Source organism: Canis aureus, chromosome 37 (genome assembly GCF_053574225.1).
Source record: "Canis aureus isolate CA01 chromosome 37, VMU_Caureus_v.1.0, whole genome shotgun sequence".
Lineage (NCBI taxonomy): Eukaryota > Metazoa > Chordata > Mammalia > Carnivora > Canidae > Canis > Canis aureus.
Genome location: NC_135647.1, coordinates 11,913,592 through 11,939,537, shown reverse-complemented (window position 1 = coordinate 11,939,537; position 25,946 = coordinate 11,913,592). Strand labels below are relative to the sequence as shown.

The 25,946-nt window shown below is 60.9% G+C and overlaps 2 protein-coding genes across 5 annotated transcripts in view; one reads left to right on the top strand and one right to left on the bottom strand.

The window, feature by feature from the left end:
* JARID2 (jumonji and AT-rich interaction domain containing 2) overlaps positions 1 to 21,865 on the top strand; it is a 260,932-nt gene extending 239,067 nt beyond the window's left edge. For all 3 annotated transcript variants that reach the window (XM_077885784.1, XM_077885786.1, XM_077885785.1), the window contains 12 exons: positions 104 to 1,175; positions 4,035 to 4,537; positions 7,606 to 7,698; positions 9,348 to 9,466; positions 9,552 to 9,622; positions 10,993 to 11,107; positions 13,300 to 13,405; positions 14,196 to 14,378; positions 14,794 to 14,924; positions 15,238 to 15,421; positions 16,989 to 17,096; positions 19,904 to 21,865. In XM_077885784.1, coding sequence (XP_077741910.1) covers positions 104 to 1,175; positions 4,035 to 4,537; positions 7,606 to 7,698; positions 9,348 to 9,466; positions 9,552 to 9,622; positions 10,993 to 11,107; positions 13,300 to 13,405; positions 14,196 to 14,378; positions 14,794 to 14,924; positions 15,238 to 15,421; positions 16,989 to 17,096; positions 19,904 to 20,086 — 2,868 coding nt within the window. In that variant the 3' untranslated portion in view covers positions 20,087 to 21,865. The remainder of the gene's footprint in view (positions 1 to 103; positions 1,176 to 4,034; positions 4,538 to 7,605; positions 7,699 to 9,347; positions 9,467 to 9,551; positions 9,623 to 10,992; positions 11,108 to 13,299; positions 13,406 to 14,195; positions 14,379 to 14,793; positions 14,925 to 15,237; positions 15,422 to 16,988; positions 17,097 to 19,903) is intronic.
* A 491-nt stretch (positions 21,866 to 22,356) lies between these two features.
* The window catches only part of DTNBP1 (dystrobrevin binding protein 1), a 125,205-nt gene continuing 121,615 nt past the window's right edge, over positions 22,357 to 25,946 (bottom strand). For both annotated transcript variants that reach the window (XM_077885787.1, XM_077885788.1), the window contains 2 exons: positions 23,730 to 23,873; positions 22,357 to 22,714 (listed from right to left, as the gene is read on the bottom strand). In XM_077885787.1, the coding sequence (XP_077741913.1) occupies positions 22,500 to 22,714; positions 23,730 to 23,873 (359 nt within the window). In that variant the 3' untranslated portion in view covers positions 22,357 to 22,499. The remainder of the gene's footprint in view (positions 22,715 to 23,729; positions 23,874 to 25,946) is intronic.

Sequence of the window (25,946 nt, the reverse complement as noted above, 5' to 3'; positions counted from 1 at the left end):
GTACTCCTCCATGCGAGAGCAGGCGGCCGGCTCGGTTTGCTTCCCCATAAGTCCTACTAATTCTTCTCTTGTCCTTCCCTCTGCTTGTCCTGCTGCCTCCCAGGTTTCGAAGGTAAATGGAGTCACTCGAATGTCATCTCTGGGTACAAGTGCAACCAGTGCCAAAAAGATGCGCGAAGTCAGACCTTCACCGTCCAAAACTGTGAAGTACACTGCTACGGTGACTAAGGGGACTGTCACATACACCAAAGCCAAGAGAGAACTGGTCAAGGAAACCAAACCCAATCACCACAAGCCCAGTTCCGCTGTCAACCACACAATCTCAGGGAAAACTGAAAGTAGCAATGCAAAAACCCGCAAACAGGTGCTATCCCTCGGGGGGGCGTCCAAGTCCACCGGGCACGCCGTCAATGGCCTCAAGGTCAGTGGCAGGTTGAACCCAAAGTCATGCACTAAGGAGGTGGGGGGGCGGCAGCTGAGGGAGGGGCTGCGGAACTCCAAGAGGAGACTGGAAGAGGCACAGCAGGCAGAGAAGCCGCAGTCCCCACCCAAGAAGATGAAAGGGACGGCCGGCCCTGCCGAAGCGCCCGGCAGGAAGGCGGCAGCGGCCCCCCCGACGGCGCCCGCCCCGGTGGAGAAGGCCCTGCTCAACGGGCACGTGAAGAAGGACGTGCCCGAGCGGAGCCTAGAAAGGAACCGGCCGAAGCGGGCCACGGCCGGCAAGAGCGCGCCGGGCAGACAAGCACACGGCAAGGCGGACAGCGCCTCCTGTGAAAATCGTTCTACCTCGCAATCGGAGCCCTTGCACAAGCCCCATGAGGCGGCGGCGGCAGCGGCGGCGGCGGCGGCCAAGCCTGAGAAGGGGGGCGGCCGGGCCGGCTGGGCGGCCATGGACGAGATCCCCGTGCTCAGGCCGTCCGCCAAGGAGTTCCACGACCCGCTCGTCTACATCGAGTCGGTCCGCGCTCAGGTGGAGAAGTACGGCATGTGCAGGGTGATCCCCCCTCCAGACTGGCGGCCCGAGTGCAAGCTCAACGACGAGATGCGGTTTGTCACGCAGATTCAGCACATCCACAAGCTGGGCCGGCGCTGGGGCCCCAACGTGCAGCGGCTGGCCTGCATCAAGAAGCACCTCAGATCTCAGGGCATCACCATGGACGAGCTCCCGCTCATAGGTGAGGCTCTTGCCGCTCTTGTCCTTGGGCCCCGAGGGATGATGGGGCCGTGGCCCCGGGTGGCCCCATGCAGGAGGCCATGGGAGGCGGGGTGCAAGGGAGGTTAGTTGGCGGCTTCTAGCCTGGAGCGGGTGGTTTCTCTGGAGGCCTATGGGCCTTGGGGTGTGGGTGCCGGTCTCTGCCCTATTGGCCCCACGTGAGCTTCCCTCCTGGTGTTCCTTCCTCTTGTCATAAGAATGTCCGTCCTACTGCATGAGGACCCACCCCGACCCTTCATTTTAACATCATCTTTTTAAAGACCCTGCCTCCAGATACGGTCCCCGCCTGGGGCCCTGGGAGGTAGGGTTTCAGCACTCGAACATGTGGGTGACACAGGCCAACCTGTTTTCTTTCTGTGTCCTCATTTTTCCTTGCGTGTCACTTTTTCTGGTGACCAACGGGGCCCTTTCGGAGACCAGAGATCAGGGGATGGGCTTAATTTTCTCCTGAGTGTGGGGAGCACTGCAGAGCTCACGTCGGGGGTGGGGGGTGGGGATCTGGGCGTGTGAGTGAACATCCCTGCAGATGTGGGGGCCAGGCCGCAGGCAGAGCCCACACACAGGCCCTCCCGGGCTCCTGTGTCCTTCTTCTTCCCCTGCTGCTGCTGCTGCTTCCCAAAGACTCAGCGGCTCCATCGGGGAGGAGTGGGACCTGCAGAGTGCAGGCTTCCTTGGGGGGATGGCTGGGTAAGGTCACACAGCTCTGTGTTTCAGCTCCAGGCCTGTGAAACGGGCATTTCAGAGGCCCCAGACTTTGCAGAGGCGGGGGGATGAGCCATTTCTGCCATCCAAGTGTCAGGAGTTGGCAGTAAGGTCGGGCTCCCTGCAAGATGGAGGTCAGTTCTGTCGGCAGGTGCCTGCCACACTCACACCTGGGTGGGAATCCCTTAATTTTAAAGAACCCTTGGTTTGGGGTCCACAGTCAGGAATGGCTCTGGGCTGTGGGACCCGGGCTGTGAGCAGGTGTGTGGGCTGTGCCCTGGGTGTGCCCGGAGCCACACCAGGCCCTCCCCGCTGTGGTGAGATGTCTGGGTGCTGCCACCCATCCTGCCGGGGGACCGTGGGTCATCTGGGGACAGGTGAGGTAATCAGGTGACGTCACAGCGAGAGCCAGTAACTGTTCTTCAGAGTAGGTTGTCTTCAACCTGCACCCTCTCACGCAACACCGGAGGCTGCGTGGACGTGTCCCTGTGCTGTGTGTGTTCACACTCCTCCTGCTGCCGGAAGTGTGAGGCCTTGTTTGTCATCACCTGTAGAAGTGGGAGGGGTTTGCTGGACCAGCCTGTGACTGAAGAGGCCTCGGGCCACGGGCCTGAGCTTGGGCTCCTCAGAACAAGGGGCTTAACCGCTCTGAAGCAGCTTTCCAGAATCTGCCAGGACGGAGGCTGCCTCTGCGTCTGCTCCCAGACCCTTGGGGAGCAGGGGGTGCAGGAGGCACTTTGTCACTTGGCAGCCTGGCAGCCCTGCGAATGGGCCAGTGGGTGCAGGGCAGGAGCCCACAACATGATGCACTTTCAGGCAGTGTACATCTTACACAATCCAGGTGCTACAAAGAAAAAAGACAAAACTCTGGATCGCCTCTTAACTGATCCACCTGTGACGGGAGCTGCCGTGGCCGGCGGGGGCGACTCGCCTCCCTGTCCACCTCTGCGAGTGCGGCAGTGGGCCATCCGCCTTGGATATCTGGGTTTTTGAGCTGGAGGCCTGGAGGGAGTGAGGGGATCTCGACCTTTGGCCTTTCCCGGCCCAGGGCAGGTGAACTTCCTCTCCAGTGTGTTTCACCGAGCAGAGCTAAGGCCATCAAGCTGCCGCACCTGCGTCCCTGGTCTCCTGAGACCTCCCCCGGGGTCCTGCCCGCGGTGTCTAGCCCGCCCTGCGCTGTGACGCTGTTATCAGGCGGCCATCAGAGGCCGCCAGGGCTCGGCTGCCCGCACTTTGGGAATACATCTGTCCCCACCCCCTGCAAGACCTAACCCCCCTCGCATGTTGGCCTGGTAGCCAGTGGACGGCTATTCTGCAAGATTTTGCTCCTCCTTTTCTTGTCTAGAGGGAGGTTGCTCTCCAGGCCCACGTAGAGTCACTCTGTGAGCGTTTGGATGTGTGTGATTTGGAGGGGCGTTAGTACAGTTTTCTGATTTGACCGAGGGGTGTGGGGAACACTAGCTTCTGAGGTAAGTGGCCCATCGGCGTGCGCGGGCAATGGCAGGTGAGGGACAGACTGCTTGTGCTCTCCAGTACTGCCTCTTGCCCTGGAAATCCACTGGGATTGAAAACCAGTTGTGTGTGTGTGTGTGTGTAGGGGAGGATGGGGACAGACGTCACATACTGCACACATCTGGTTTCTGATGTCACAGCTTTCGCAGGGGCAGCACCACTCAGGCCCTGCCTCCATCTCCAGGGGTGAGCCCCTGCCTCTCCCCTGGCTCCCCCCACCTCCTGGGGTGTGTGTGGGGGTGCACCGCATGTCTGTGCTGCCCCTTTTGGGGCTGGGGGGGTCCCTGGGATGCCCATCCTCACAGATCTGCAAGGCCTCCCCCTCTTCCGTTGTGGCCTCTACTCACACCTCCACTCCCTGGGGACGCTTTCTCTGAGAGTCCCACCCTAGGTGGCAGGCCCTGTGGCTCTGCGGTCCCACTGCCGGCTTTTGCCTCCCTAGCGCCCTGGCCTGTCCCCATCCCATCTCTGCAGGCTGAGCTCCTCAAGGGCCCGAAGCCACCTGGCACACAGTGGGCATCCCTGGACTTGCCAGTCAGACGAGGGAGGTCTCATTGGTGGTCCATTTGGCTGACTGTCCCTGTGCTTTGTCCCCTCACCGTCCCAGGAGGCTGCGAGCTCGACCTGGCCTGCTTTTTCCGGCTGATTAACGAGATGGGCGGCATGCAGCAAGTGACTGACCTCAAAAAATGGAACAAACTAGCAGACATGCTGCGCATCCCCAAAACCGCCCAGGACCGGCTGGCCAAGCTCCAGGAAGCCTACTGCCAGTACCTGCTCTCCTACGACTCCCTGTCTCCCGAGGAGCACCGCCGGCTGGAGAAGGAGGTGCTGATGGAGAAGGAGATCCTGGAGAAGCGGAAGGGGCCCCTGGAGGGCCACACGGAGCACGACTACAACAAGTTCCACCCCCTGCCCCGCTTCGAGCCCAAGAATGGCCTCATCAACGGCGTGGCCCACAGGAACGGCTTCCGCACCAAGCTCAAAGAGGTGGGCCCGGCCCAGCTCAAGACGGGCCGGCGGCGACTCTTTGCTCAGGAAAAGGAAGTGGCGCGAGAGGAGGAGGAGGACAAAGGCGTCCTCAGTGACTTCCACAAGTGCATATACAAGGTGGGTTCCCCATAGGGGCAGGGGGGAGGCTGGCCCCTGGGCAGGGTGGGGTGGGGTGGGGGGGTTGCTAGGTGGGGCGGGGGCGCGGGGGGGGGGGGGGTGGGGGCTGGCCGCTGGGTGGAGCTCCCTGGCTGGAAGCACCAGGTCTGTGGCCCTGAACAGGGAGCAGCCGTCTCCTGGGTCGCTGTAGGGTAGGCGGGAGGCCAGGGGCCCCTGGTGGCGGCAGTCCAGCAGCTCTGCCCCCTTCCAGCAGTGACCGCACTGAGCCGCTGGCCGGCTCTAGGCCTCAGGCTTCCTTTGCGCGAGATGAACTGTGTGTGCCTGGGTGCGTGTGTGCCCACGTGCAGGCACGCACTGGCTTGGGTGCAGGTACCCCTGGGCTGAGCCTGGCCCTCCCGAGCACCCCAGCCCATCCCGGTAGAGGGAGCTGCCCAGTGCAGCCAGATCCTCTGGGCTTGGAACACTTGCCTCCTTGGCCTCCTTGCCCGGGTTTGAGCAGCTTGCCAGCGCCTGGCTGTGCCCGGTCCTTTCTGACACGGTGACGGGTGCGGGTGTCCCCAGTGTGTGGCTGCGGGGAGGCGGGACACAGGAACGTGGCCATGGTCTTCCCTGGCACTGCCACGGCACAGTGCAGTGTTCCTGGTCCTCAGAAGCTCCTGCCTCGGGGCAGCCCACCCCCCAGGGGGAGCAGGACACCCAGCATGGTGAGCAGAGCCCTGCTGTGACCCTCGCTAGAGGTGTCTGCAGAAATCACCCCAGTGACCCTGGAGTGGGATTACCGGGAGGGGGTGTCCTTGGAGGACCTGCACCCAGCGAGCCGCATCCACCTGGAGCCTGGCAGCAGCGCATGGGGCAGTACACAGCCTGCCGTGGGTTAGCCTCTCCCCCCCCAACACACACACACACACACACACACACACACACACACACACACACACTGCCTGCATCCCTGTCACCATCTCCAGGCCAGCGCTGGCCCTGTCCCTGCCTGGAGGAGTTGACCTGGGCCTCGTTCCCACACAGAAGCCTGGGAAGTTGGACTTGCCTCTGGGTCCCGGTCCTCTCTTTCTGAGCACACGGGAAGTCACAGCTCCGGCTGCCCTTGGCCACACTTATTTTTTTCTCAGCTCTATTTCCTGTGCTCCTTTCTAGAAGGATCTAAGCCCGCTTGCTTAGACAAAGGGTCTTCCCCTGCAGGGCTCCATCTCCTGTGCTCTGTCCCCTGTTGTCATTGGCCTGGCACTGCCCCCTCAGGGACCCTGGGGGTGGGCAGTGGCTGCCAGCACCTTTTTATACCTCAGTATTTTATGATAAGGAAAAAGAAGGTGCAAAGAGTAAATTCAGGAGCATGTGTTGAGTGTTTCCTGGATGCTTGCACGAGAAGCTCTTTTCAATTGAAGGCCTTTGATAAGTCCAGTGACTGAATAGCTGCCAACTCAAGAAATATAATTTTCACTTCTGTAACTTTATTTTTAAGATTTTGTTTATTTATGAGACACACACACACACACACACACACACACAGGGACAGTGACACAGGCGGAGGGAGAAGCAGGCTCCCCACAAGGAGCCTGATGTAGGACTCGATCCCAGGACCTGGGGATCATGCCCTGAGCTGAAGGCAGATGCTCAACCACTGAGCCACCCAGGCATCCCTGTTACTTTTTATTTAAGGACAATTCTACAAGAATGAGGCAAATCTGAGTAGAGTTTTTGTGGAAACGTGTCCTGTAATTGATCATATTCGGGTTCATCACAATCTGGTGGTGCTCGGCCCTGGAGGCAGCCTGGCTGTGGTGAGGTCAGCAGTAGCGTGTGCACGCCAAGGGCCTGGGAGGGGAGCTTGTGGCTCTGGAGGTGCTTCAGGCCCTGGGGGCATTGGCCCTCGTGTGCCCGGTGTCTTCCTGAATTCCAGGCGCTCTGCTTTTAGTTGATGCGAGGTCAGTCATGCCCCTTCTGGTGGTTAGGTTCTTACCGTGTAACGAACAATGTGTCGAGAAGTTTGGCCATGTGTGGAAGCACTTTCACTTAGTTAGAACCCCAAGCGGTCACTTTCAGTGCTGAGAAGCAAAAGCAGATGCCAGAAATTCTGTGCCGATTGCTTTGACTGCCCTTCCAAATGCAAGGAGGACACGCCACCTGGCCTAAGCCCGTTACTTTTTATGGGGGTGCTCCAGGGTCACCTCACGAGGAGAACGTTCCCTGACTGCCTCCGGTGAAAGCCACCCTCTGCTGCCGCTCCTGTCACTCTGCTTCTGGCTCACGGCCCTCACTGCCTCCGGGCCGCATGGCACAGGCCAGAGACACTGTCCGTTTGAGCAGTGCTCCATGTCCAGCCCCTAGAACCGGGCCTGGTATACAGTAGGTGCTCAGTGGGCATCTCTGCCATCAAGGGGCAGATGCGCTTGGCCAAGCAAAGCCCATGTCATGGGGCTTGCCTCTGTGAAATGAAAGCTCCCCTCAGTGGTAGGTGAAAACGGGGACCAAAGCTGGGATTCCCAGAGTAGAAGGTAGCTGTTGGATCGTGTGAGCACGTCGTCGCGGATACCCTGGGCGGAGGGCGGGGTGCTGGGTGCTGTCCCTCCAGGTGTGCAGGGGTGACGGGCCAGTGCGTGGGTTCCCCTCCACCAGAGGAGGCTGCGCATCCGGCTGGCTTTCCGGTGGCTGGGGACTTGGGGTGTGGAGGGCCCACGCTCTGACCTGCACACCCCCGGCTCTGCCCGGGCCCCCACCCGTGTGGATGCTATTGCTTTGTCCCCTGCCTCCGTCCCTCCTGCTGCGCACATGGGGTAAACCAAGGGTCTCTGCCCGCTTCCCTGTAAAGCCGGGTGCGCCCCGTTTCTGCTGGATCGGGCCTGTCTGTGCTGGTGCTGCAAGGGCGGCGGGTCCTTGGGTCGGCACCGAGGAGCCTCCCCAGAGCGTTTTCCTGCCTTCTGTGCTCACGTCAGCTCGGGACGCAGAGCAGCCCACGGTCCTGGGGAAGCGCAGAGACAGGGTGCGGCCTCGTTTGGGGTTGGGGCGCAGCTTGGTTTCTTTCGCTTTACTCTCTTGTCTTTGTTTTTTTTCAGGGAAGGTCTGTTTCTTTAACGACTTTTTATCGAACAGCAAGAAATATCATGAACATGTGCTTTAGCAAGGAGCCTGCCCCAGCTGAAATCGAGGTGAGTGTGTCGGGACCACGCGCCCGGGCGGGAAGGGCACTGCGCTGGGTCCGAGGGGTCAGGGTCGTCGTTGGTGGCTGACACCCAGCGGACCAGCTATGCCCAAACCTGAACTCGTTCGGAGGCGGAGGGCACATACTAGGGAGGGCGCGCCTCCCCGGCCTCCCCTGGGGGCCCAGCCGGGGTCCCCAAGCTGCAGAGTTGGGAGTGAGCTCCCGGCACGTCCCCTGCCAGTGGCCACTCCTCACCCTGTCCGTGTGTTATGCAAGAGAATGTTTGGAATCCCTGGAAACCACAGTTGTGCATTTTCTCCTCTATTTTTTAATGGGGTTGGCAGATTGCCATTTTTGTGTTTCTGCCAACTGTGTTCTCGGAGTTCGTGTGAGGTTGGAAGGACAGGGAGCACTTCTGTGCCCAGACCAACGAGGGGGTTTCTGGGAGGGCCGCTGCAGGACAGGGACCCGATCTGTTGCTTGCCTACCCCGGCCGGTGCCCCGCTGGGCCCGGGTGCGCTTCCAGCTGCCAGGGAGGGAAGCCGAGCTCCTGTGGCCGGGCCTGGGCAGCCACCGGCAGACAGGATTCCCACCGTGCCTCGGGTCGTGGAGTGTGTGCCACCTCTCCTGGATTCGCCCGTGCTGACCACGAGGGCGCTGCTTCCTGGGGTGGGCCGTGCGCACAGTCCTGGACAGGCCAGGTCAAACCAGGACGCCCGGTCCTCCCCGCGGCCATGTGAGCCACACCTCGGGCCACACCCATTCCAGGCCCAGGGCAGGAGCGGCTACCCCGCTGCTCAGGCTTCCCAGTTAGGGGGACACCTTGTCTCATTTTGGCCTCCAGTGTCCTGCTTCCCTTAGGCTTTAGGTCCCTGATCTGCACAGGCTTCCCCAGCTCCCTACCCTGGGCGCCCCCTTTGAATACCACACCATGGCCTGACCCCTTCCCTGCCCCAGCTTTGCGCTGTCCCCACCCCAGCCATGTCCCATCAGCCACATTGTCCGCTGCGCCCCGAATCTGGGACACGTGGCTGTCACCGTGGCTTCCAGAGTGCTCGTGGCTTTTGTGGGAGACGTCAGCAGAAAGGGCTGGGACTCCGTGGGGTGAAGAGGTGGAGGGAGTGTGCCGTGGGGTCGTCCGCGACCACCGGGCTTGCTCCCGTGTGTGGCACGAAGGACACATAGCTTGTTCCCTGTGCCCGTTGAACACTAACCCCCCACTGCCAGCGTTTGTTCCCTCTGACTCTGCCGACATATGCGCAACCATGTGGCACTTGTCCTGTTGTGTGATTGGCTTATTTCCCAGAGCGTGAGGCCTTCAGGGTTTGTCCGTGGGCAAAGCACGAGTGAAGAACATTGTTCCATTGGAAGGCTGGGCCCCCTGTCGTATGGATCTTGTTCACCCGAGCACCCTGGCTGCTCCCATGTGTGGCTTTCGTGAGCAGGGCTGCTGTGAACACGGCGTACAGAAATCTGCTCGAGCCCCTCCTCGGTTCTGGGGACGGACCCCCGAGGGGACCGATCCTTGCCGTCCTGCCCTGCGCTCTGCTGGGGGCTCTCGGCGGCTGTCGTGTGGTGGGCCCCTCCATGGCATGTGGGCATCCCCGTGGCGTGTGTGCGGTGTGGCTGCTGACCGGGCGTCTCCTCTCCCCACAGCAAGAGTACTGGAGGTTAGTGGAAGAGAAGGACTGCCACGTGGCCGTGCACTGCGGCAAGGTCGACACGAATACGCACGGCAGCGGGTTCCCTGTGGGGAAGTCAGAACCGTTTTCAAGGTAACGTGGGATGCTCTTGTCTGCGTTCTGGGGACCAGATGGGGCCCTTCCTCCCAGTCTGATGCCCGTCTGCTTTCCTCTGCAGGCATGGATGGAACCTCACCGTCCTCCCCAATAACACAGGATCCATCCTGCGTCACCTCGGTGCTGTACCTGGTAAGCCTGCTCTGGCCGCCGTCTTGTTCTTGTTTTTTTTTTTTTTTTTTAAAGATTTTTATTCATTTATTCATGAGAAACACGGACACACAGAGAAAGAGGCACAGACAGAGGCAGAGGGAGAAGCAAGCTCCATGCAGGGAGCCTGATGTGAGACTCGATCCCGGGTCCCCAGGATCACGCCCTGGGCTGAAGGTGGCGCTAAACCGCCGAGCCATCCGGAATGCCCGTTTGTTCTTGTTTTTAAGAGAAAGAAGAGCAGAGTCAAGAGGGGGAGGGAGAGAACCCAAGCAGACTCGCTGCTGAGTGCAGAGTCCAACATGGGGTTCGATCCCACGACCCCGAGATCATGACCCGAGCTGAAACTGAGAGGTGGATGCTCACCTGATGGAGCCCCAGTGCCCCGATGTGGCTGCGGTCTCTGGGGTCCTGAGGCTGTGCCTTGGGCAGCTGGCCCAGCAGGCACCAGCCCACGTGACCAGAAGGGACAGGGAATGGTGTAGAGCATGTGTATCGGAAACACTGGTCTTTAGAAAAAACGAGAACTGGGTCGGTTGACATCTGTGAACTTGTGGAAAGGCGAACCAGACGGTAGAGTCTAGGTGCTGGGAGATGCTCAGTGCCAGCTTCTCATCTTGAATTGGTTTTCAAATCTAATGTCCCGACGCCGTAGGGCATTTGATTGTGGAGAATGGTAGGGATAGCAGGTGTTCTGGGCATCGTGGTCCCCGAGGGCTGGTCCCCTGGGAAAGGTGGTCTGGGCCCTGCACACGACGGGGGCGGCTGAGTCCCCAAGGCTCCCGCACGCGGCAGGGTTTTGTGCTTCCTCGGCCAGCGCACGCCGGGGTCCAGGTTGGCGGGTCCATTCTTTGTCCTGAGGTTCAGCGGCTACGGTGTGGGCTGGTGGCTGATAGTGATCATCGTGGTCCTGCTCCTGGGGCCATCTTGCTTCCCAACTTAACTCACAGATTAAGAGGTCGTCTTTTTTTTTTTTTTTTTTTTTTAAGATCTTATTTATTTATTTATGCTTGGGGGAGGAACAGAGGGAGAGGATCTCCAGCAGGCTCTCTGCTGAGCAGGAGCCCAACATGGGGCTCGATCCCAGGACCCCGGGATCAGGACCTGAGCTGAAGGCAGACGCTTCAGCCCCCCAGGCGCCCCTGAGAGGTGTTCAGCACTCTTTTGGAACTTTGGCTTCCTATCTGCAAAGCAGGCAGGGGGGAGCCAGTACTCTCTTCTCACCGGTGTCCCCTGATCTCGAGTCCTGTGTCCGTCTGTCCTCCCTGTGTGGGAAGCAGGCAGTGATTTCCCGTCGCCCCCACCCAGACACCCTGGTGCCGTCCTCCTAATGCCTTTCTCTCCCCCTGCAGGAGTGACAATTCCCTGGCTAAACATTGGCATGGTCTTTTCTACCTCATGCTGGTCTCGAGACCAAAACCACCTTCCCTATATTGACTACTTACACACTGGTGCTGACTGCATTTGGTGAGTACACTGGCCGCGGGGCGCCTGGGGGCGGACAGGTGGGCGAAGATTCTGGAGAGTTCCTGAGGCCGCCCCTCCCTCGGCAGCGGACCGCCCTCAGGCCTTGCCCACATGGCTTGGCCCGGGGCTCCCAGGATTTCTTAGCTCTGTGGGAAGCGCTGGAGGTGGCGAGGTGTAGGAGGCTTGCAGCGTCAGGTCGGTGAGCCGGGTTGAGCATCTTCTCAGATGCTTCTCGCTGTTTCTGTTCCTTCTGCCAGCTGCCTGCTTACCCTTGGTTTTTCCTCTAGGGCATCACTTGGTGGTGGTGTCTTAGGACTTTATACCATGTTGGGGTGAGAACCCTTAGGGTGTTGCAGAGAGGTGGCCCGTGGTGCTCACTGCGTCCCCATCGCACCCCACCCCCTGCAGTGTAAACAGTCCCTCTCGGGCCTCGTGTGGGGTTATTTTCAGCATCCCATGTAGTCAGTCCTCTGACCTGCCATGCTGCAGACTGGGTGCCACTGGGAGGGGGGCCCTGCTGTGGAGAGACCCAGGTTTCTCCTGCCACTGCCCGGGTGCCCACCTGGGACCCTCACCTGGCAGCCCTTGTGCATCCCGGGCTGCAGCTGGCTCCCCCCAGCCCTTCCTTCCTGGTGGCAGATAGGACATGACAGCAGATAGCAGGCTGCCCTGTCATCTGATGGGCCAGGAACACCTCATCCGTCCCCCATAACTGCATTTGCTGTCCTGACAGGGCGAGCAGCCCTTATTAAAGGACAGCAGTCTTACGACTCATGTTGTCTATTGAGGGGCCGTGTCTGCAGCAGCCTGGGCATCACGACTTCCCTGCCCTCGGGCCAGGTTCCCATATGTAGGCTCAGTGCAGAGGCCTGGTGCAGGGCTGAGGGACCCCCGTGGGGGCTGCCCCACCTAGGAAGGGGGGCCAGGAAGGCCGAGCAGGTGGCCTGGGGCCGTGCCAGGCCTGCTGTTCCCAGCGGACAAGCTTCTGTGGCAACACCTGGCACGGCCTGGGGTTCCACGGGGTTCCATGGAGTTCCACACCAGCCCCGCTCCACAGGGTGGGGGGTGAGCTGCCGGGCTCGTGGGTCCATCCCGACTGCCTGACCCTGAGTTAGAGGTGGGGAAACGTCAGCCTTTGGAAGACATCCGTGGAAACCCCACTGATGAGTAAGAGATCTGATCAGACAACTTGGCATGTGGTTTTTCTGGAAACCTGTCATTTAGGTTAGAAACCCCGGATTTAGGGCACAGATCAGGACAGGATACACTGGCGTTGAAGTGACATAAGCATTTGTAGGAAATGTGACTATGATGCCGGGCCGCCCCTGTACTCGGCAGCTGAGGCCAGGGTCTGGCCTCTGAGTATTGATCTCCCCGCCGCCGACCACGCCGATGGCCTGTGGGAAGGTGGAAGTTTGCAGCTGGTTTTGTGGTGGGCAGTGACCGGTGACGCGAGCCTCCTGGCTGTCATGCGGCTTCGATTTTTACTGGAGGTCAGTGTCCTCGTCGGCCTGTGGCCTGGTCAGGCCGCTCCGGGAGTGTGGCCCTCGTGGGCCCTCGTGGGCCCTCGTGGGCCTTCATGGGCCGCTGGCGACAGCTCCGCGCTCCCCGCGACACGGGCTGGGCTCAGGCTCTCCTGCTACGGTCTGCCCACAGCGCCAGCCTCCCCTCACCATCCCTGCCGGCTCCTCGGTGCAGCCAGAAGGCTCCGCGCTGTCCCCACCTTGGCCCGGCCCCGTCCCACCTCACGGTGCTGGGCTCTGGCCACGGCTCCCTCGGTGCACCGGGGCCTGCGTGTCCTGGGTGCACCAAGTCCTGTGAGGCTGCTCCAGGGGGATCAGCTGCCTGGACCTGCACGTCCCCGCAGCTTTAGAGCCCTTAGCAGAGGCTGGCAGAGTTTGCACGTGTGTGTGTGTGTGTGTGCGCGTGTGCGCGCGCACGCATCTGATTCATTGGGCACTCTAAACGTCTGGTTTGGGCGTGAAGGTGTTTTTGGCTCGCACGTAGGTCAGCTCTGCACAAGAGGAACGAGTCTCCCGCTGCCGCTGCCATTGGGCCACTCAGGGGGACGCAGTCGCAGGCCCGGGCTTGGTCGTCTCCCTGGGGGGAGGGTGTGGGGCGCCCAGCACGAGCTCCCTGGGCAGAGGGTCCTTGTCAAGGCTCTGCTCTGCCCGTGTTTCCCAACGTCCCAGGTATTGCATTCCTGCTGAGGAGGAGAACAAGCTCGAAGACGTGGTGCACACGCTGCTGCAGGCCAACGGTACCCCAGGGCTGCAGATGCTGGAGAGCAACGTCATGGTAGGGCCTGCTGCTGCGGCTGCGGACCCGGGGGCAAGCGTCTGGGCGGAGCGGGGACTTGGGGCTGTTGGAGAAAGTCACTCTCCGTGCCCACCTGCCCTTCAGAGGCAAAGAGGACACTGGGAAATGTCCTCTGTCCTGAAAGTCAAACTGGGGAAGCTCTCTCCTCAGATGACAGGGTTCAAGGCTCGTCCAGGGAGCCTTGGCCTCCGTTTAGGGCCTGCTGTGTTGTACGTGGAGGACGGGGTATCCTGGGGGACCCAGCTGTGGGGAGCCAGGCTGGCCGGCCCACTGGCCAGGAGCACTCAGCACCACAGGAGCGAACGTGAAGGCTTCTGACTGCGTTCGCGGGAAGTCCTGGGCCTGCTGAGTCCCTGGGAGTCCCTTGGGCTGTGTTCTGGGCCCTAAGGCCACCCTGTGGCCTCCTGGTTGGGGTGAACTTACCCCGTGCCAACCCTGCCGTGCCACGTGGGGACCGGGCTGTGTAGTCACAGTGACTGTGACCCTCTTGCGCCAGGATCAACTTAGAGCCTTGTTCTTCTTTTGGGAATTACGTGTCTTTCCTAAAGGAGAACCAGACCTTTACATTAAATTTAGGTCCTGGCACGCACGCCCCTTCTTAAGCCCTGAAGGTCCCCCTGGAGAACAGGTGTGTGTGCTGACACGCCTGCTGGGGATGGGCTGTGTCCTGGGGTGGCCGCAGGGCTATCCTAGAGGTGGGGGCAGCTCCGTGGGCGGTGGTCAGGGGGCGACAGCCAGGGGTGCTCCTGAGCCCAGCCTGTGCCCCTAGATCTCCCCGGAGGTGCTGTGCAAGGAGGGGATCAAGGTGCACAGGACCGTGCAGCAGAGTGGCCAGTTTGTCGTCTGCTTCCCGGGCTCCTTTGTGTCCAAAGTGTGCTGCGGCTACAGCGTCTCCGAGACCGTGCACTTCGCCACCACCCAGTGGACAAGTATGGGCTTCGAGACGGCCAAGGTAGGGCTGGGCCAGCGCACGCCAGCGCAGCTCTCACACCCCGGTCTGCTTGGAGGGAACGTGGAGTTTCAGGACCTCCTTCGAGGGCTCTCCCGGGCAGCAGGGTTCTCTCTAGGGAAGGGGAGAGTCAGTATCTGACAGGTTCTGGGTTCTGTGACCTGTACCCGGCAGCAGGAAGGCATCACACGAGGAGTTAAGGGGAACGTGCCCTGGCAGGAAGCGTGTGCCCACTCCAGAGGGCTTTCCTGCTGTTGGTGCCGACCTCCCAGCGGGCACACAGGACGGTTGTAGGGTTTTCAGTTGCTTTGGACCCACGTGGAATTCAGGGTTTGGGAATTCAGCCAGCCCGCCGCCCCGACCATCCAAACGAGGGCAGACAGCCGCCCTAATAAGGCCCCGCGACCACCCCTTCCAGGAAATGAAGCGTCGCCATATAGCCAAGCCATTCTCCATGGAGAAGTTACTCTACCAGATTGCACAAGCGGAAGCGAAGAAGGAGAATGGCCCCACTCTCAGTACCATCTCCGCCCTTCTGGATGAGCTCAGGTAATACGGGGTCCCCTCTGGGGGGAGCGAGGGCTTGGATCCCCTTCCCTTTCCCTCCGGAGGCCCGAGGCTCCAGGTCGGAAGTGCTGACCTGCAGGGAGGAGGCAGGAGGGCGGCCTCCAGAGGGAAGGAGGGTGGTGGGCCCCGGGCGCTGCAGTGCCGCCCCCCTGCTGCCACCCGGCCCTGGGTCGGCTGAGTGCGGTGCGGGGCGTCGGAGGAGCCCCAGGGTGGATGGGCTGCAGCGCCGCCTCCCAGAGGCCCAGGTGCACGATGTCCTGGTCCCGCCCCGACACCCGCCCCGCTCCGTGCGCAGGGATACGGAGCTGCGGCAGCGGCGGCAGCTGTTCGAGGCCGGCCTCCACTCGTCCGCCCGCTACGGCAGCCACGACAGCAACGGCGCCATGGCGGATGGCAAGAAAAAGCCTCGAAAGTGGCTGCAGTTGGAGACGTCGGAGAGGAGGTGTCAGGTCTGCCAGCACCTGTGCTACCTGTCCATGGTGAGCCTGGGGGCCGGGCCTCGGCGGGGCACGTGCGCTCCCGCAGCAGGTGCGGCCGCGGGTCGGGGCTCGGGGCTCGCGCGGCGCCCCCACCCCTGCCCGGCGCCCCAGTTGCCGTGGCTGCTGCCAGTCAAGCCCGAAGGCCGGCAGGAGGGGGAACCCGCGTTCGTCCGCCAACGCTGTGGCCAAGTCCATACGCGGAGCTCGGGCGGCGGGGGGCGGGCTCTCCGCTCTGGGGGCCGGGCGGGGCTGGCCTGCGGTGCCCTCAGAGGCTCCGTCCTCGACTGGCACGTGTGCCGCTGTCGTGACTTCTTGTAAGGACGGCGTCCTGAGGGGACGAGGCCTGCCCCAGGGCTGCCGTGTACCTCAGTGGCCTCTCCAAAGGCCCCGTCTCCAAATGCAGCCCCCTTCTGACATTCTGGGGGGAGGACCTGTGAGCGGGGCGGGGCACGGGGGTCCCATCGTGCACACAGATGGGGACTCTTGAGGTCTCTGCTCTACACTCAGTAGAGCCTGGGCTCAAATGTCTATTTTTCGTCCCCGCCTGATCCTCTGTGCAGTGGGCACCCTGGGGGCTGCAGCTCCCGGCCGCCCCGTGCTCCGCGTCCCCCTCAGCACAGCGGTCAGGGCAGGGCGGCAGCCGGTGGGCGCCCTCTGCCCACACAGGCTTTGTGCTGGGTGACTAGGCCCAGCTGTGGGCGTGGAGCCCGAGCCGTGGTGATGCCGTGATGCGGAGGTGGGTGCGTTCCCTGCATTTCAGCCCGAGGGTGTTTCGAGCCCTGTGGCCCCTCAGGACGTAATCTCCTGAGTCCAGGACGGCCTGTGGCTACTTCTGCCCGGCAGGTGTTTTCCGAGGTAGTTTTAAAAAGGTAAATCGAGAGCCACGTTCCTAGGCAAGCAGGTCACTAGCATGTCCCCGATCTTAGAGCTGTTCTGTGAGCGGCACTGGCAAAAGCCCCTGCAGGCCTGTGTCGGGATGGGGACCCTCTGCGGGGACCGTGAGCCTGGAAGATGCGGTCACGACCCTGCGCGGGGCACCGGCCTGTTCCCGGGGCTTGTTCTTGGCTGTCCTGGAGACCGGGGTCGGGGGGGGGGGTGGGGGGGCTGCAGCTGTCCCCAGGCGTTTCCCGCCAGCCTCACCAGTTGTGAGAAGGCACAAGCCATCCCCATCCTGAACTTGCAGGTAGAAAAAAGATACTATGATTTTTGCTGCTGGTATTTTTGTTCCAGTTTCCTGGGTTTTGCGTCTTTCTGTGAGAGCCAGTGTCCTTAAAAGGTGATGGGTTTCCTCCCGTCAGTGTTGGCTCCTCACCCCTACAGCTTGTTCGGGCAGCCAGGTGTTGCCCCCGCGTCTTTCTGGAAGCGCACGTCAACCCCGTGCGTCTGGAGATGCGTGTGGAGGCAGCGCCGTCCCTTCTCTGGAGGCCAGGACTGGGGGGCGGGGCGAGGGCCCCCCGCAAACCAGCGGCCCTGCACAGCCCGGCCCGCCTGCCGCCCCTCGGCCTGGGCGCAAGGCCCCCGCCTGGCGGGTGTTCTGCCCCGGTCCTCAGGCCCGCTGTCCCCGCAGGTCGTGCAGGAGAACGAGAACGTGGTGTTCTGTCTGGAGTGTGCCCTGCGCCACGTGGAGAAGCAGAAGTCCTGCCGAGGCCTGAAGCTGATGTACCGCTACGACGAGGTCAGTCCGCGGCGCGCCCCAGGCCCTGCGTCGGTGTGGCGGGCCTGCTGCGGCCGAAGCTGGAGGAGCCCACGAACCCTGACCAGAAAAGCCTTTTACTTCGACGGACCTTGTGTCATTGGGGGTTCCTCTTCCTGTTCACGGCAGCCCGGCCCCCGCTTCCGTGGCCGCCCTGGCCCTGCGTCCCAGGGACCTGTGTTCAGGGCCCGGGGGCTGGCCTGGGAGACCAGGGATGGTGCCGCCAGGGCTGGGTGCCGACCTGCGCCCCCACCACGGGACAGACGGACCTGGGGGGACGGCCGGGTCCTGGGCCATCCGCGAGCAGCCATGACTGCACTGGGGGGTAGGGCCTCAGAGCCGCCTGCTGTGGGGGGACGGGGCTGGGGCCCGAGCACCTTCCCCCTGAAGCCCCGCAGGGCCTCTGAGACACGAGATGAATCCGCCCTTCCCCGGTCCCCGGCCGAGGGGGGTGTGGTGAGACTCCCGCACCCAGGCTGACACCTGGGGCCCCTGTGCCCGTGTGCCAGCCGGCCCCGGGTTGGGGTGGGCGCTGTGGGCGCCTGGGCGTGGGTGTCACTAGCACCCGGTGGGCCTCCCTGTCCCCGAGGCACACGAGACCGGGCCCTGCTTGTCCTCACGCAGGCTTCTGAGCAGAAGCCCGGAGGCCTCTTTCAGCATCTGACTCCACAGGGCCCAGGGCTGGCCGGCTCTCGCCGCTCCTGCGCCCTCGTGCCCCCCGTGATCCCCTCTCGTGGTCTCCCCCACACACACACACCCTCGTCCCTTCCCCTGGTTCTGCACCTCACGTGTGTCTTGTGGGAAAGCCACCGCCTCCATCCCAAGCCCAGCCCTGTGCCGCTCGTGTGGACAGCAGGTCAGACCCCCGGGTGGCGGGGCTTCCTTTGATCCCCGGGGCTGTGCCCTCCGGGGCCAGTTGCTTGTGACCCCCTGGGTTGCCGTGGGTGGCGCATGCACCCACCTTCCACGCAGCGGCCTCCTGGAGCGCAAGGCCCTGCCCCTGGAGGTCCCAGCTCACCATTCCCGGCCTCAGGCCCTCCCGCTGTCTCCTGGAGGACCAGTCCTCCTTCCGCAGGCCGCGTGCGCCCCGAGCCCCTCCACCCCCCACGTCCCCAGTGGCTGGTCCTGCTCTGCTGAGGCCTGGCGGAAGCGGGGGGTGGACCAGGGGGCCCTGCTTCCCGGGGTTCAGGCTGTGGCTCAGAGCAGGTGAGCCTTTGGCAGAAAGAGGTGCACGCGTGTTGGGTGAGGGCAGTAAGCACTGTCCTCCCTGCTGCTTCACTTCAACCGCGAATCCCTGACCCTGTTCGGACAAACCAGAGTCAGGACAGCCCGGCGTGGCGGGGGGGTGGGGGGGGGGTGGGGGGAGGGTTGTGGAGCTCAGCGGCCAGCACGGGGGCTCGGCCCGCAGGACTTGGAGGCGCCCCAACACGGGTCCTTCGGTCTCCAGCCTCCTGGACCTGCGTGTGGGCAGGTGTCCTGGGCGACCGGAATACTGGGCGGAACCCAGTCCGTAGGTCCGCCTGACGCTTAACCTCAAGTTGGTTTTGGTACGAGGAGGGCGCGAGAAGCCGCCTCCTTGGCCGTGGGCCTCATGCTAGTGAATGAATCAGGAACCGCTCCCTCCGGTTGACAGTGAGTGTGTGTGACCCAGGGACTTGCTGACTCTGGCTTGGGCTTCTGAAATGGCTTGTGAGGCCCACAGGTCTTGGGTAGTCCGTGTGTGGGGATCCCAGGGAGCCGGGGGGACAGACGGGGGCGGCGAGGGGCACCGGCCGCTTGCAGTGGGTGCTAAGCAGCTGTTCGCCCTCCAGCAGCAGGCTGACCGCAAGCAGTTCGCACGTGGCGCGGCGGCGCCTTCATAAACGTGCCACCCCGTTCCTCCAGATGCTTCCTTCCTTCACCTCTAACACCTCCACCCCTGTTGCTGGAGGGCCCACCTGGGACTGCGCCGGCCCGGGCCTTTGAGTACAGCGCTGGCCACTCCCATCCCGTGTGCCCACGGCCCCTCCATCCCTCGTCCAGGGGAGGTGCTCACGAGGTGCAGGTCAGGCCACGTGCCAATTTGGGATTCTGCCCCGTGGTTTCCTGTAAAACTCGGTGGTTCAGAGTTGTGTTGACGTTACAAAAACATCCTTGATGCCAGTGGCTGAGGGTTCCCTTGACCGAATTTTGAGAATGCTTGAGAGCGGTCTCCCAGCGCCGAGGAGGAGGGAGCACCGGACGTATTTCTGAGCAGACGAGTGTGTTGCTGGGCCCGACCAGGTGAAGGGGGAGGCTCCAGCGTCAGGGTGGTGGCTGGGCTGCAACAGCTTCAGGCGCTGGTCACCGTGCGGGCGGCAAGTGGCCAGAGCCCAAGCCCCGGGTCTCCCTCCGAGACGCCTGGTGCGGGGGAGCTGAGCTCCGTCTCTGCGCTGAGCCAGGCCCCGGTGGGGGGATGGGGTGGGGGCATGGGGTGGGGGTGGGTGCTGGGAAAGGGCCGTGGGCGGTGACCCGCCTGGCTGGCCCCGGCCCTGTGAGGAGGTGAGGAGGCCGCGTGGGGAGCTGAGTGTGCGGCTCCCCCACCTCCTGGAGTCCAGGGCTTCCTGCAGCCGCGGGTGGGGGCGCAGGGGTGCCATGTGGAGGTGCGGACTTGCAGGCGTTTCTCTGGGAGACGAGAGCCTTCGACCCTGGGGTGTGAGTGAGGGGACCCCTGCAGGCCGCCAGCGGGTCCCCTGCAAAGCCTTCCCCTGGGTGCTCCCGGGACGGTGCTGATCCAGGTGATTCACGGTCTTCCTTTTGACCCAAAACAGGAGCAGATCATCAGCCTGGTCAATCAGATCTGCGGCAAAGTATCTGGTAAGAACGGCAGCATCGAGAACTGTCTCAGTAAACCTACACCAAAAAGAGGGCCCCGCAAGAGAGCGACCGTGGACGTGCCGCCATCCCGGCTTTCATCCTCCAGTTCATCCAAAAGTGCTTCGAGCTCGTCGTGAAGATGCCAACACCCGTGTCGATTGATATATATTTTTTTGTAATTATTATATTCTAGTTTGGAGTACTTGCTGTAGGATACAAGCTGTCTTTGCACTAGCTCTAAAGAAGATTTTCTTCTGGTTTTAGAGAACTAATTTTGTTTTAGCATTAAACTGTTGAACTTTTTTTTGTACTTAGAATACCTAGATACTGCAGTCAGATTTTTGAAACTGCCGTATATTCACTGTTTTAAAAACCCTTGAGGGGCTGTATTAATTTGTATCGCCCCTGTGGCTGAAAAAAAGCCTTTTCGGTTTTTTGTTTTGTTTTGTTTTTGTTTTTGTTTTGTTTTCTTTGGTAACTTGGGGGAAAAAAGGCTTTTTAACCCATTTTTGAAGAGGGTGAAGTTTGGAGAACAAATTTTAAAAACCATCAAGTCATGTGAGCAGATTTTTCTAGAGAGGAAAAGGGATAGGAGACACACACACACCACAAAACTTGAAAAGAAATGGCTTTACTTTGGCTGTCTTTTCTTCTGTCATGTGCAAAATGAGTTTGTAATTTTAAAAACCGGAGAACCCCCATTCTGTGTCTTGGGGCGGTCACGGCAGCTGAAGGCAGAGCCGAGGCAAAACGCGGAAGAGGAGCGCCGAGGTTCTCTTTACCAGCACATCACTATGCATCTGTTTTTGGAAAAGAGGAGAGCGGGAGAAGACGACTGCCTGCCTTGGAGGGGTCACGTGAGGGACACCTGTGCCTGATTTCATTAGGAAATCCATTCTGTTATTTTTTGGTGCTGTTGGCTACTTTATCAAAAACCCTTCAATAGCATCCTTAAGAGAAAAAAAAACAAAAAAGGAAAAAAAAAAGTGATCGAAGCCGTAAGTGCTTCTTCGTCATAGATGTGCAATCTTTCTAACATTCCGTCTCCATCTCACCGCTTGTTTTACACCTTCACAAGTCAGCATTAATCTTTCTTTCTTTTAAATTCGTTTCGTTGACGGTCACACTTAGAGCCACTAGGAGGTCTGCAGTTCTTTTTTGAATGTGAAAATGCATTTGCGCTCATCTTGTCTATTTTTTCTCTCCATGTTGTAACAAAAAGAAAAAAAAAGAAAAAAAAAGAATCCCATCCCTTTTGTACATACGCCTGTAAATTGTTTTAAATACTTGAGCCTTTTTCTTGGTGGGGGGTGGGGAGGGCGCGAAGACAAGATGAAGAAAAAGCCTTACGTTTCCGTTTCTTCATCGGGTGGATTGGATGCTTACAGGGTTTTTCTTGTAACATTTATAAGTGCTGCTTACATCACTGAACAACAACAACAAAAATAATAATGGAGTAGCTGTTGCCCTTCTCCGGTTGTGTGTACAGTACGTGTGGAATAAAAAAGGGAACTGTTTTCACAAGCTGTTCTTTGTTTCGTAATTGGATCCACCGAGCCCGTAGCTACCCCTGTTGCACTGAGCTTGCCAGTGGGACTGTCAGGAGCGTCCTGTGATACACTTTGTTGGTTGTTGTTGCAGAAGACTGAACTGTTTTTGGAATATTTAACAATTACATAAACAGAGTCAAGTGTTTTCCAATGTGGTTGTCCGGTTTTTATGGCCTTGCTGTGTACTTTCCCTCTTTTTGACAGTAAACTTCTGCCTATGGCTTACAGTTTGACATTTAATTTATTAGCGCTGCTCTGCACTCCTCCCGCGGGAGGGAAGACTTCATGTTGTTTATTGCCAGTTTTTTGTTTACTTTTCAGGTTTGTACTACAAGGTTTAATAATAAAAACAAAGTTTTTTGGCTATTTGTCTGTCTTGTGGAAGATGAGTGAATGAGACAAACTTTCTTTTCTGGTAACCAGGCCAAGCCCCCAGCCCCAAAGCCAGGCCGGGGAGACCCGGCACCTCGGGAGTCGGCTCCCCGTCTGCCGCTGGCAGTGGTCTGGACCCCAGCCGCAGCCCCGGGCGCAGAGCCTCACGGCCGCCGTCCACCAGGCACTTCTCCGGGGCCGCCCGCCCTCTGGGCCCAGTGCTCCTCCCTTGGGCCCGGGGGGTACGCTCCGAGAGTCGGGGCGCCCAGGGGACTGTGGACTCCAACCTCCGCAGCTGGAAACCCAAGCTGACCAGGCTGTGTTCTAGGTGAAGCACAATCTACCGTCTGCAAAGGGCTTCCGTCCCCCGAGCCGAGGCAGGGAGGCCACACCGAGCCTCCTGACGCGGGCTCCGGTGTGGCCCACGGCCCGGCGGGCCGATCTAGGAGCCCTTCCGCACAAACTGGCCTCGCACTCGCTCGGTATGAAGTCCTCAAGCTTTATTGTCGGCTGTCTTAGTTTCTCACACATTATTGGCAACTGAGTAAAAGCCAAGAGCCTCCTGTCACAAAAGCACCTGCCTCCTCGGTGACATTCCGTGCGGCCGCACCTGCCCGGACACGCGGACCTACGAGTCGCTGTCGTCGCTGTGTAGCGTGGCGAGGGCAGTGTCCACCTCGACTCCCTCCTCGTCAGACTGGACCACGGGGGCCTCACCGTCGCCGGGGGCCGGGGCGGCCAGCTCAGGGCAGGCACATGGCGAGGGAGGAGGCTCAGCTTGCGATTCGGCGGGATCTGGAACCCGGAGCGTGATTTCCTGCCGACTGTCCCCCGAGTCGGGCCCTGCGGAGTGAAGACCATGCCATGGGGTCCCGCAGCAGAGAACGGCCCTTGAAGACGTCCCTCCAAGGGTGAGGAGCTGGGGCCCCGTGCGGACCCTCCGTCCCTGGGACAGGTCCAGAAACCTCCCGACGGGGGCCAGAGACAGACACGATGCCGAAGCACATGCTGCATTTCTCAGGGGCACGTCCCGTGTCCCCTCGGCTACCTGGACATCTTTAGATCCTCGGGAGGAATCCTAAGAGAACTCCCTGGTCTTTTAGCAGTTCTCCAAGGTCATGGGAACCAGAAGGGGGGGTCTGAGGGGTTGGGGTCACTGTGCACCTGTCCCTGCCTCTGGGGAAGGGGCTCATGCTGCTCCCCGTGTCCCCACTTTCTGTGCATGGGCCTCGGCACCCCCGGGACGAGGGGAGCACTGCCTCGAGGAGGAGTGGGCGGCTATACCGGGTGGCAAGAAAGCTGGAGTCTGACTGCGAGGTGGGGACCCCATGGCTGGTGGGGGGGGGGAGGGATCAGCGTGCTGCCAGAGGGCTGCCCCCGTTGTTTGTACGTGGAGGGGCAGGCAGGCTCTCCCACCTGACCCAGGTAAGGACTCAGGAGGAGCTCTCCTGGGGCTCAGGAGGGACATAGCCAGGAAGCCCCATGAGGGGAAGGCAGAGAGTGGCGGCCAGCTGCCCATAGGGCTGCAGCTATTTCTGGAACTAGGAGCCCAGGCTGAGCCAGAGCCCAGGTAACACCTGCTGGGGGCCGGGGGGGGGGGGGGCGCGGGATGGAGGGCGAACCACGCGGGAGCCCCTGCCCCAGGGACTAACCAGCCGGAAGAGGTGCTCACAACCTGAATGCAGCCGCCTGGGCCCTGGTGACCGAGCCTCCCGCGCGCCCCTCGCCTCATGATGCCCCGTGGGTGCGGCAACGCGGCGGCGGCAAGACCCGCACGGCCCAGTCACAGGCCTCGGAGGTCTTCCCTCCGCAGGGACACGGGGGGTGTGGTAGAGCTGGTGCAAGCTGTCCTCCCCACCTGAGACCGGAGACGGCACCGTGTTGTCTTCAGCGCCGGAGTTCAGGAAGACGTCCAGGGCCTCCTGGTCAGAGATGTCCATCAGGTCCATCTGCTCCAGCATGTCGATGTTGACCTCCATGGACGACATGCTGCCCATGGGCTCTGGGAAGACACGGGCGGGAGAGGAAAGGACACTTCAAGAAGCCGCTAAAAGGTGAGCTTCAGGTGCGCCAGGCCTGCACAGTCCGCCCTGTGTGTAAGGTACGTCCCCTCAACCTCCTAAAACAGGAAGGACCCCTCCCGGTCCAGCACTCTGACCCCACCAGCCCTGGTGGCCGTGTCGTTCAGACCCTTGTGGCAGTTTCCCTGCTCACTGCCAGCCGCGTGCTGACAGGTGTGGCTGGGAGTGGGGCCGTCGCACACAGCCACGTGGTCCGTGACCTCCCTGCCCACAGAGGGCCCCAGACTCCATCGTCATGGTCAACACTGTCCTCGCCCTCGGGGCCTCTCGGTCTGAACAGCAGCCAAGGTTTGGGCAGCTGCAGGCTGGCCGGGTGGCACTACCGGGTCCCTGCAGCTAAAGCATAGGTTAGAGAAAACGACCGGCCACAGGCCAAAATCGACCCCCTTGGGGGGGTCAGCCTGGGTCTGGGGGTGGGGGGTGCCTCCTGCATCTGGAGCCTCTCTGTGGTCCCCAAAACCGCAGGCCAGTTGACTTCATCACCCCAGGCGTAACGGTGCCCAGCAGAAGCACGTTATTTCTGGATGCAAAACACCCTTAGGCCTGCGGCTCCCAGTAACGCTCCAGTAATGCCAGTAACGTAAACACAGCAATGGAGCTGGTCCAGGGCTCGCTCACGGAGTGTGTGTGTGGGGGGGTGTCAGCAGAAACCCGCTCAGTGTGACACCCCCTCCCCAAGGCTGAGTATTTTAATGAACTTAAAAGATGGAATCAAAAAACAACAGGTTGAAAACAAATACTTGAGAAGAAGCCAAATAAACTTCCAGACGTGAATATTTCCATCACCAAACTCCAGAACTCAGGGCAGGAGTTAATCCGAAGATCAGTGAGGGCCGCTCCAGTGCGCAAGCTACAGCGAGCAGGCTGCACAGAAACAGCTGGAAAACACGGCTGAGCAGGGTCACGGCTCCAAGATGAGAAGGGGGAGCAGTGACCGTCCGAGGGGTGAGGATTCTGCTGACATCCGAGAGGAGGGCAGAGGAGGCAGGGGGACGTCACTAGGCCTGCAGCTTTTCAGTAACAATAAAAGCCGGGAGACGGTGCCCTACGCAGCTCGAAGAGGCGATAAACGTCATCTCTAAAGTTTCAGGACATTAAATGGATTTAAGACTGAGCATCCGACAGCCGCTCACAGGGCTGCAGCCTCGGGACAGGGCCCCAGGTGCCAGGCCCTGGAGGGCAGGTCCAGCCGCAAGGAGGCTGCTCCGCGGAGGGTCCTGGGAGCACGGGGGGAACGAGCGGGATGGTGCGGAGGGGGCGAGGGAGGGCCCGGTCACCGCGGGGGCAGCACCGTGGCCCACCGGCGCTGACGTGTGCACGGACACCATGTCCTTTCTGTCCATGAGCTGGGGAAGCTTCTAGAGCCTCGGTGGCCCCCTGCAGCCACGCGGTGAGCACGGGCTGAGCCAGGGTACGGACCCTGCGGCGTCACCGTGCCACAGCACCCCCAGGTCACACGGGCGCCCGTGGAGGTGCCAGGAGGTGGGAAACCAGTGGGTTCTGCTCTGTGGACGAGGAGGCCTGGCAGCGGGGCCTTTCCCGCTGCTGGCCTGGCTCTCACTGCAGGTTTAAGGCCCCCTGTCCTGTCTGTCTGTCCCATTCTCAGCAGGAGTGGGACAGGAAAACTGGATTCAAAGTGTCGGACTCGCACCAAGTAAGACGGTAATGAAGCCAGGGACGCCAGTCATCTCCGTAAAGTGAAGGAATCAGATTTGCCAGGTGTACCGGGTTATAACACTGAATTAACGGGATAAAAATCTAGCTGTTTTCTGTTTGTAGGAGATGCTCCTGGAACATACGGACATCAAAAGAAACAAACATGAGAAGCAACAAAACAGACTTTATGAGAAGGCAAAAACCCCCGAGGTAGAGCGCAGTGCTGAGGCTCAGTTTGCCAGGACAACCCAGAACGTCTGTGAGACCACCTACCTGGTGGCTGTTTAACGAACGGCAGAAAGACAAGATCTAACAAATCCATACTCGTGAGGGGACCG